Genomic DNA, 12011 nt, shown 5'->3' on the forward strand with positions numbered 1-12011 from the left:
TGTTGCAATTCTATGACATCATGCCACAATGCAATGTTTACTTTTATCCGCCTGCTGATCACTTTATCCCAGCTACAATATAATGCCACTTTCATAAGATTTTCCAGGACCATTTTAATCATCCACTGCCCCAGAAGCAGAGTTATGGCATACCTTCCAACATTTAGCAGTTCACAGACAGAAAAGGGTATGGCCATGACACACTGGGGGCGTATCCACATCATAGTGGTCTTGGCCATAATTTCGTCAGGGCAGCCTAAAATCGGGACTGTCCTGCCGAAATCAGGACACTTGGGAGGATTGTTTATTATAATTTAGCGAGTCACTGGGGTAAATGTTATAGCCTGCGAGTTGCAGTTACAGGTAGCTGCTGGATTTTGGTGATTTAGCCACTAGATTTAAAGAGACAATATGTTAACCAAGTTGATTTTGTCTTTTAAATAATCGCCACTTTAAATCTAGCAGCTAAATTGCTAAAATCCCATGGCTGCCTGCAACTTGCAGGTTACTGCATTTACTCCAGTAAGTGTTTTCTCCATGAGTCAAATTTTAAATGGCTAACTTAAAACCCCAGTATACATAATACATACTGTATACAACTAAGTATTGTTTTGCAATGAATTTAGCTAAAAACTATGTGAAAAATGCTACACCAGCTCAGAGCAACTTGTCCCCATATTCTAATCACTGTATTTTTTCTTTGTTTTAGGACTTATCACAATCAAAGAGGCTCATGAAATAGAGGCAAGACTTAATGAAGTGGAAAAACTCCTGAAGACTGTCATAAACATGCCTTGTAAAGTATGTATGCCCCAATGTAACAACTATGTAATACAGAGTATTCATACTAATGGAGCATACACACGGTCAGATTTGTCAGATGAACGATTTTACCAAAGTTTTGAAGGATTTGAACGATTGAACGATTTTTGACTGCATTAAAATGAATGGAATCGTCCAAGTCTGACTGCAAACACATCAGATGTCAGATATCGTTATCTGACAAACGGGAACGCGCATCGTTCATCGTCCATCGTTCAGGCATGTCAGATGTTCCTTCAGATATGAACGACTGAACGATTTTTAAATCGTTATCGTTCAGATCTGTAGGAAAAATCTGACCGTGTGTATGCACCATAACTTTAAATGAGCAATAATATAACATTGTTTTTTTTTAAGTTGTGTGAATGTAATTATATTTCAATCAATTTTTTTTGCTAAAATTTGTGTAATTAACTGTACATTATTCAGACTTTACACTGCAGCTTTGTTAAAAAGTAGTTTAATTAATCATTTCTTCCCCCTTCCATCAGACATACTAGGCGTATAGTCTAGCAGTACAGTGTTAGGACAAGGACTAGCATGATCTGACTTTTGATTTTAGAGTGGTACAAGATAGTAAAGCATAATCCTCTTAAGAAACTGTTTGAAAATGTCCACTCTCTAAAGGAAAGAACAAGCAATTTGCTTAACAGAGTTAAATTTAAGTACATCAATTATTTTAGATGATGTGTATTGTTTATATCATTATCACACACACTTCAATGTATATTAATATCAAAGTGACTTTATATTCTTTCTGATCAATACACAAAAATAGGGAATTTCTGGCAAAGTAAAATTAATCAATGTTAAAAGCCATTCTTATACATTTACCTTTATTGTTTTCACATTGAGGATATTGAACCTTTGTCTGTTCTTCATAATAGTGACATCTGCAGGTTCCTCTCCACTCACAAGTATAGAAAAAAGGCAGATCCCTTTTCATAGTGTACTAAGTCAAAGCATAGGAGTAAATATAGCATTATATTGATAAAAGACTTAGGGCCTGATTCAGACCCGCTTGCAAGCGCACAGCGCTTCCGGCGTGCGCATGCGCGAGACCCGTCCAGCGACGTCAGCTCTGTCGCTACGGGTCTCGCTACAAGACGGGGCGGCTGTCGATGGTGAGTGACAGCTCGTCCCGTTTTGTAGGGGGGGGAAGTGGGGGTGACTGCACAAACGCAGGCGTTCCCTTAGGAACGCCTGGCGTTTGTGGGCGGCCCTATTGACATCACTAGTGATGTCAGTAGTGATTTTGTGCTGTATTAAAGCAGGATGTCCACTCGGGTTTGCGGGAGCTGAGACCCTACTACAGGGTCTCTTCGCAAGCCCGATGGTCGCGATAATCACGACGAACTCCAGGCCGCTCACACAAGCTGTGGGTGGTCACCCACAGCTTTGCGAGCGAGCTGGAGAAAAAAAAACCGCCCATCAGACCTGCGAGTTGCCTCCGGCAGCGAGCGGGTCTGAATTAGGCCCTTAAATCAAACGTAGTAAGTGTTAGCACTGAATAAACAGGCATAGGCTTATTAATGCAATTAACTTATACTGTTACTACCTATTGTGGATTCAATACTCCAGCAAAACAAATCTATGGGGTATATTAACTAAAGCTTCTAAAACAGACATTTTGTGATGTTGCCCATAGCAACCAATAAATTGTGTGCATCATATTCTAGAATGCAATAGAGAAATTATAGTTAGAATCTGATTGGTTGCTATGGGCAACATCACCACTTGTCTATTTTAGAAGCTTTAGTAAATCTACCCCTATGAGTGGCAATGAAAGTGGATTTGCTAATCTGGAGTAAAACTTGCACCTTATGTAAATCTTTATTTCAACTCATTTATTTCACTTCAGTATCTTTACATCAATCATCTCTCATCCATTTTACTATATTGCAGGTTTTTAGAAGTGGAGATGTTGCCCATAGCAACCAATCAGATTCTGCTTAACTCCACTTCTAAAACCCCACACTTTAGTAAATATACCCCTAAGAGGTCGATTCAGTTAGGTACGATCCAGTTTTTGGAATGCATTCCCATATTGCACCTAGATCTTGGATTTTTGTTCATCCCAATAGAGGTGAACACAATAAGCTGTTATTTTGTTGCGATTCGGTGGTATCATATCTGGCAAATATATATATGCACCCCCACATCGCCGGCATTGTGAACGCTAATTGAAATGACACCTATGTGAAAACACACAATTTTTGATACAGATCAATGCTCTTCTTGCTCATCTAGGTGTACTAAATTGCATTTATCTGCTCACACTCATATCTGGAATCAGCAGCTATAATAATTTGAATATCCAATTTAGTAACATTCACTTTTGTGAAGTTTATTTATTTCTCCTATATTAGTAAATTATTAGCGCCTGGTCACTAACTCTGTTATTTAATTCTCATAAATAGATTGCCGTTTTCTACTGTGTGTTCTTATATATCTTACTATTAATTATTTTACAGTATTCAAGATCAGAAGTTGTCCTCACATTCTTTGAGAGATCCCCATTGGACCAGGTGTTAAAAAATGATAATGTTCACAAGATTCAGCCAAGTTATCAAAGCCCTATAAAGATATCTGGTAAGGCCTAATCCAGCTGCGTATAATACCCATATATAATAACCTGCGAATTGAGGGCATAGGCACAAGTTGGGCAAGATAGACGCTAGATTTTAAGCAAAAATTAGTTTTAAGGCAAAACTACTTGCTACTTTAAATCTAGTGGCCCCTAGAAGCCAGATAGGGCTGCCGTTATAGCATGGGAGTGGCTTCCCATTGGTAACACTCTTTCTGCTAATTGCAGTGGCAGTCCCAGGGGGAGAAAACACTACCCCTGAGGCTGTCCGTCTGTGATTAGCAGGGAGTGCTTCCAATGGGAATACCCTGCCACTGCTAGGCAGTTCCTGCGGGTGGTGGATTTTATTGGGAGAACTGCAGCCTTGCATCCCCTAGGTAAAATACGCCACTGCAACAAGTAACATTTTAGTAGTTATGAAAAGATTTCAAGTTTATTATCTTTAATTTCTAAAGATAACACAAGGGTTCTGTAGCACTGTACAAAGAGGATGGAACATACAGCAACATTACAAAGACAAAATACATATATGCATAATTATTTTATTACAACCAGCAATTTACATAATTACATAGTGACCACAAAATGAGAGAGAACCTTACATGAGAGAGCTTACATTCTAGAGGGGCTAAGGGCCTGATTCAGAGCCGGACGCTATTTGCGGACGGTCGTTCAGAAAATAGGGGTGGCTATTCAAATGAACCGTTCGCTCTTTGCGGTCTGTTCACGCCTCTATGTCTGAACGAGCGAACAAAACTTGCGGTCGTTTTTTGGATAACTACGCCCCCTGGTCACTCGCATCCTACGCCATGTCCGCTATTTATTAGATTAATCGAGTACATCGACCAGCGTATGAACTGCTCGCTATTCTTGTGGTTGGTTTTTCCTACCACAAATTTGCAAGCAGTTCTGACTATAAAATAACCCAGTGATGTGGTCAGTGACGCTGCTGTATTAATTATGCACTCCCATAAAACGCCCGTTTTGACCTTTAAGCATGCCTGCGATCTGATCTCCACTCCCCGTTTTCAAGCACCTTCCCCTGTTACCACCCACATACGCCTCATCCTGTCACTCAAAGTAGCAGGTATTCGCTATATAGCGAACAAACGTTTTTCGGCCGCACTGACTGGTTCGCGCATGTGTATTACGATCCGTACGCATGCGCAGAAGTGCGAACATCGCTCAGAACGAGCGTACTGCCGCTTACGAGCGGCTCTGAATCAGGCCCTAAGGGTGGACACAGAGAGGTAGAAGGGGTAGAGTTGGTGAATGCAGAGGTTGGTGATTTAGGAGGAGGGGTGGTAGGCTTCTGTTTTGATTGCACATTTACCAGTGGGAGTCTGGGTGAGAGTCTGATTAATATAGAAATATTAAATAAAACAATTATAAAACTTTGCAAACAAGAAAAACTCAGTTAAAAATTGCAAATTAAATCAAACTGAAGTAAAACCGGGAAAACAAAACTGTATATAGAAACGAATGTAGCGGCAGCGTTTTAATAATGGAGCTATTAATTCTTGATGTATAGCCCTCAGAGCTTGGTCATGAGCCTGCAGAAGGAGGAGTTGGCACTGGAAGGCAGAGCAGAACAACCATTTCAACATAGAGGGATGTCCCCTGTAAACACCCGTTTTGAGAGTCTACCTACAAATATTAAATATTACTTGGATGCCTGTACTGGGGACCGCAGCGGATATAGGAGATACCACATGTAGCTTGAGAAGCTGAGCCAGCAGGTAGGAGGCTGCCTTCATGGCCTAGGTAGCTAAGGCAAAGTACTAAACTAAGACCATAAAGTCTTTACAGTGCAGGATGATGGTTGTGCAGATGGCCCCCAGATGGGCACTGAGAACATAACCTCAGCCAGAAGGTCAGGAGAAAAACCCAACTCTTAGCCATGTCTAGTTTCCTATTTCTAACTATACACCACCAAGTCTGCAAAACAAAGTATGGCAGCCAGACGGTCCCATTAACTAAGGTGCCATGGTGCTGGGCTTGCCCCTTCTAGTCACAGGGCATGAGAAAGTCGTCTCTGTTGTGTTCCCTTGGCATTGCCCCTACAGTAGCTCTATTAATACTGTAACATATATAACATCGATTAATTTCATACTTGCCTACATTTTTACCTCAACTGCGTAATTTACATAATCACAGCCCAATTTTGCTGTGCAATGCCATCCACTTCTGAAGAAAATATATGAGGATGGAGGGCAGGGAGAGGCTATCTACTATGCTGGAAGTTTGGAGGGACGTGATAAAATTAGGGAGTCTCTCGGACATTTTAACAGGGTAGGTAAATAAGATTTATTTGCTATGGGAAATATTTTAGACATCACAAATGACATGCCATGACAGAACATTGGGGCTTGTTCTGGGCCCATGTCAGACGTACGGAGATGGTCCGTCTTATGGAAGTGTTATAGGAGTATTGTGGGCCTGTCGGTGAAATTGGTTGTGTACACAGCCGCTCAACCACTCACATACTCGGATGGTGAAACTGCACCTGCCATAGGGTTGGTGAAAGTTTTGATGGTGATACCGATGTTACACCTATCAGTAATAGAGTGTCTATGGATGCTGACAGTGGCCGTGTGAGTCCTTGCTCATTCGGGAGGTACGGATGTACATCTGTGAAGGGCTTTGTAGTGACATTTGCATAAAGTCATAGACGGGTGACCAGCAATAGATGCAGACACAGATTTGACTGTGTCCAAACCAGAATCAGCCTAATGTGATATACAGATGAATGCTAGTAGCTCTTCTCAGATAATCCGCAAGTTCAGATTCAGAAAGGGTCCTTGTGGTCATGTATTTTATATCTTACTCCTTGCAGTAACAGCACATTAACCTTATTGTCCTTTGTGTTTTCCTGATGGAAATATAGAGAGATACATGTATATTAATGTTTTTGCTGCAGGGCTTTCCACAGCCTCTACAGACATTACTGATTATGCTACAAGAAATTACCATGCCTTACAGCAAACTTTCCTCTACTCATCACATACCTCCCAACTGTCCCCATTTTCCCCCTCCTCTGCTCAGCAGTGAGTACAACAGGTGGGCAAAGACACAGATCCTGATTCAGCAAGGATCGTAATTGTAAAGCTGCATGCAGGCTCATACTGTAGTGTGTAGTGCATGCAGGCAGATTTGCAATTGCGATCCTCCACGCCTCCTGTGCATTACTTATCCGAGCTGCGTTGTCCAAAGCAGCATCGGATAATCTGCGTACCATCGGCCGGCTGCGGTGACCCATGAGGTCCCGCAGCCGGCCGCTGCAGTTTAGAGGAAGAGGCCAGGAATCTCCGTCAGCCGACGGAGATCCTGGCTTCTTCTCTCCCCCGCAATGGCGGCGACACGCCTCAGTTTCCGGAAACGGAAGGCATCGCCGCCCCCTCCCCACCCACAAACGGCAGCAGACTGTCAATCACTGACTGTCTGCTGCCAGCCTGTGAGCGAGTTAGCAGGACCCATTCTGCACAATCGCAGAATGGGGCCTGTGCCTGCGCAGATTCCCAAACATCGGGAATCTGTGTTCAGCAGTGCTCTAGAGGGCACTGCTGAATCAGGCCCACGGTACACAATTTGTACACATTACAGTAAGTGGTTGGAAAGTGTAGGCAATAAGTACCCAAATCACTGGAGCCTGTTAAATACAAATGTAAGCCGTGCATCCACTACCCGACTATGGAAAGACAGTACGATTACGATTATCGACACAGAACAATATGTCGTTCAGTGCAGGCACCGTTCCTCATCCCCAAACATCGCCAATCTGTCGTTATCGGCAGATTGAACGGCATTTTCGGGCGATGATTGATGTCGGAAACAACCAGTGAAAGCGCGCATCGCTGGTCGTTTCCGACATTCATTCACAATTAATGAGCAATTGAATGCTCATTTTAATCGGCAAGTGGATACGCGGCTTTAACAAGTCACAAATATAGGGCCTCATTTATCAACTTGTTTTATCACTCAAAACAAGTGATAAAACTCGTTGCATATATGATAAATGGTGCTCCAGCCAGTTAGCTCCCAAATGTCATTTTTCAAATAGATAACAGTTAGGAGCTCATTGGCTGGAGCACCATTATCATACACAACAAGTTTTATCACTTGTTGTAAGTGATAAAACGCGTTAATAAATGAGGCCCAAGCTAAATAGGAAACATGCTTTCTTTTTTAAAAGTGAGTGTTCAGTACACTGAAATCCTGCTACTAGATCGCATTATACTGTATACAGTTATACTGTATTTGCATAACTGGGTGTGTTTTAGCCGCTATCTGCAAATCAGATATCGGCCATCATCATCATCCCAACTCACAAGTCATCCCAATCCACAGAGGCATATTTGTGCCAGTTAGGTGGCCATTTTGGGATACATTTTGGCCACTTCAGCATAATATGTGCATCGTGAATTGACATGCATGTGCACTTAAACAAAAGAGTGAGGTCCTTTGGTTTCTTAATTTCCCCAGGCTAAGGGAACAGGAATATCCCCTCAAATTCATTATAATAAATGTACATTTGCAGAGAAATAAGTTATAAAGAAATATGGTTCTCTATCTCCAGTTGGGATCCGGTCTAAAGATTTACAGTAAAAAGGTCGACAATGTATAGATAGACACCAGATGTTAGACAGCCAATAATTCGACAGGGACAAAAGGTCAACAGAGACAAAAGGTTGACACACTAAAGCTCGACAGGTACAAAAGGTTAACACAAAAATGGCCAAGATGTTTTTTTTAGGGTTAGGCACTTACCCCGACGATTAGGGATATGCACTTACCCCTATGGTTAGGGTTTGCACCAAGAGGGAGGGTTAGGCACTTCCCGGAGGGTTAGGGTCAGGCACCTACCCCGACAGTTAGGGTTAGGCACCAAGGGGAGGGTTAGGGTGCAGATTAGGGTTAGAAAACAGAAACAATGTGGCGACCATTTTTTGTCAACATTTTGACCCTATCGACCATTTGTAGCTGTCGACTTTCTTACATGTCGACATTTAGTGTGTCGACCTTTTGTCCATGTCAATCTTTTGTCCCTGTTGACCTATTGACTGTCTAATATCTGGTGTCTATCTATACATTATCAACCTTTTTAATGTAGATCTTTCAATCCACACCCCTCCAGTTATAGGAACTTAAAGTAAAAAAAATAATAATTTTATCTCAATTTAACTGCAAGAAGTTTACATTACTTGTATAATATTGCCATCTACAGGTCAAATTTGTGCGTACTTTAAAAATACATATACAAAAATAAATATAATAAGTGTAATATATTTTATTGTTATATTTTGTCATTGTTAAATAATCTAAAGATATCGGTGCTGACCCTGAGTTGGGCGCATACGCTTTTGCTTGGAGTAAGATGAACAAGTTTGTAGTATTGAAGGAAAAAATGTGTTCTCCTACCTCCATATGCAGATATGACAATTGCGCTTCCTTGCGATGTGAAGCAGAGTGGGGGACGGAAGGGACGGTCTTTATAATACAATCAGGTCCATAAATATTGGGACATTGACAGAATTTTCAGATTTTGGCCTCTATTCACCACCACAATGGTTTTGAAATGAAACAAACAAGATCTAACTGCAGACTTTCAGATTTAATTTGAGGGTAATTACATCCAAATCGGGTGAACGGTGTAGGAATTACAACAGTTTCAATATTTGCCTCCCACTTTTTAAGGGGCCAAAAGTAATGGGACTATCAACGCAAAAGCTATTTCATGGACAGGTGTGGGCTATTCCTTCGTTATTTCATTATCAATTAAGCAGGTAAAATGTCTGGAGTTGATTCTAGGTGTGACATTTGCATTTGGAATCAGTTGCTGTCAACTCTCAATATGAGATCCAAAGAGCTGTCACTATCAGTGAAGCAAGTCATAATTAGACTGAAAAATCAAAACAAACCCATCAGAGAGATACCAAAAACATTAGGTGTGGCCAAATCAACTGTTTGGAACATTCTTAAAAAGAAAGAACGCACTGGAGAGCTCAGCAACACCAAAAGACCCGGAAGACCACGGAAAATAACTGTGGTGGATGACAGAAGAATTATTTCCCTGGTGAAGAAAAACCCCTTCACAACAGTTGGTCAAATCAAGAACACTCTCCAGGAGGAAGATGTATATGTGTCAAAGTCAACAATCAAAAGAAGACTTCACAAGAGTGAATATAGAGGGTTCACCACAAGATGCAAACCATTGGTGAGCCACAAAAACAGGAAGACCAGATTAGAGTTTGCCAAACAACATCTAAAAAAGCCATTACAGTTCTGGAACAACATCCTATGGACAGATGAGACAAAGATCAACTTGTACCAGAATGATGGGAAGAGAAGAGAAGAAAAGGAACTGCTCATGATCCAAAACATACCATCTCATCAGTGAAGCATGGTGGTGGTAGTGTCGTGGCGTGGGCATGTATGGCTGCCAATGGAACTGGTTCCCTTGTATTTATTGATGATGTGACTGCTGACAAAAGCAGCAGAATGAATTCTGAAGTGTTTTGGGCAATATTATATGCTCATATTCAGTCAAATGCTTCAGAACTCATTGGACGGCGCTTCACAGTGCAGATGGACAATGACCCGAAGCATACTGCAAAAGCAACCAAAGAGTTTTTTAAGGCTAAAAAGTGGAATGCTATGCAATGGCCAAGTCAATCCCTGACCTGAATCCGATTGAGCATGCATTTCACTTGATGAAGACAAAACTGAAGGGAAAATGCCCCAAGAACAAGCAGGAACTGAAGACATTTGCAGTAGAGGCCTGGCAGAGCATTACCAGGGATGAAACCCAGCGTCTGGTGATGTCTATGCGTTCCAGACTTCAGGCTGTAATTGCCTGCAAAGGATTTGCAACAAAGTATTAAAAAGTGAAAGTTAGATTTAGGAATGTTTAGTTTGTCCCATTACTTTTGGCCCCTTAAAAAGTGGGAGGCAAATATAGAAACCGTTGTAATTCCTACACCGTTCACCTGATTTGGATGTAATTACCCTCAAATTAAATCTGAAAGTCTGCAGTTAAATCACATCTTGATTGTTTCATTTCAAAGCCATTGTTGTGGTGAATAGAGGACAAAATATGAAAATTCTGTCAATGTCCCAATATTTATGGACCTGACTGTATATATGGAAATATAGTAAGGGCATATTTGCGTAATTTCGAACAGGGGGAGGCCTGCCCAGAGACACATGTATACCTGTCAGTAGCCGCATCAATTGCTGGTGCCATATGGAATGGGGAAAATCTATTATTATATAATTGGAGCCTAATACTAAGTAGGTTATCACACACGTTTGTGTGATGACCTAATTATGACTGTGACAAGTGCATATCACACCTAACGTACAAGGCGTGCACCCCAGCTACCACTGCGCGTACCATCAGGTGTAAGGTGCAGGTGCACATCAAGAGAGAAGATGACCGGGAACTGGGGGTATAATGGGAGGGGACGAGAGCCACGGAGCGCAATCTTGGGCCGAGCTGCTAAGGACAGATGCTGGGTCCCTTTATTTATAGTAAACACTGATTTTGAAAACGGTTTGCTAGCTAACTGATTCTGATTGGCTGATTGCGAATCCACCTATGAAGCTTATAATGCTTTCTACATTTGATTTTGTGCATGTAGTTAAAAAATAAATTTCTGTTAATTCATACATATGTGAGAAAAAAGATTAAATCTGATGTATTATAGACATGGCTGTCTTAATGTATGGACACACTGGGCAGCTGCCCAGGGCCCCACAATTCTAGAGGTCCATTTTGGCCCGTACAGTACCGGATTTTTAATGGATAGTACCGGCAACGAGGCATGCACCAACTTCTACCGGTTGCTGGCACGGGCCGCACCACAAAGCATACTTAGGGGTAAATTTACTAAGATTCGAGTCTAATCGAGTTTGTTTTTTTTAAACTCAATTAGCATCACCGAAACTCAGGTGATTTGAGGCTCCTGAAACTCACAAATGTACTAAGAAGTGAGTTTTCCAATGGAAAAGCAGATCGAGATTTCTCCCCCGAGTAGCAAGTTTAGATGAGATTACTCACCCGAGATTGCAGTGTTCCCCCATAATTTCGGAACCAACACCTGGCTGCAGGTCCAGTCCTGGTTTTAAATATAGGGGGGGAAAAATGCATAGGGGTCCCCCTATATTTAAAACCAGCACTGGAGCCAAACCGACCGGGGTGTAATGCCACAGCCAGGGGACCCTATCACCGTGTCTCCCCAGCCAAAGCATTCACACCCCAAGCCGGTCAGCCCAAGCCAGGGATCTCAGGGCTCAGGGGAGGTGGGGACCCCCCCCAAGAAGGGGTCCCCCCTCTCCTGACACCCTAGGCTTGGTCTGATGCTCGGGGCTTTTCCCCGCACCCATGGGCTGTAGGTACGGGGGTAATATTGGGGGAAATAGTTTGTAACTATTGTATTTTACAGCGGAACTACAGGTGCCAGCATGCCTGCACTTTGGCACTTGTGGAACTACAAGTGTCAGCAGGCAGCCGGCACCCGTACCTCCACTATAAAATAAAAAAATAAATATACAACACTCACACATCGTGTATAGTAAAACGTTATTACATACCTACCTAACT

The 12011-nt window shown here is 42.0% G+C and overlaps 1 protein-coding gene across 1 annotated transcript in view; it reads left to right on the forward strand.

The window, feature by feature from the left end:
• The window catches only part of PXDC1 (PX domain containing 1), an 89806-nt gene that overhangs the window by 30816 nt on the left and 46979 nt on the right, over positions 1–12011 (forward strand). The window contains exons 2-3 of the mRNA XM_088471791.1: positions 710–801; positions 3297–3414. Of these exons, the coding sequence (XP_088327917.1) occupies positions 710–801; positions 3297–3414 (210 nt within the window). The remainder of the gene's footprint in view (positions 1–709; positions 802–3296; positions 3415–12011) is intronic.

This window comes from Taudactylus pleione, unplaced genomic scaffold (assembly GCF_031769625.1).
Source record: "Taudactylus pleione unplaced genomic scaffold, aTauple2 ptg000116l, whole genome shotgun sequence".
Taxonomy (NCBI): Eukaryota; Metazoa; Chordata; class Amphibia; order Anura; family Myobatrachidae; genus Taudactylus; species Taudactylus pleione.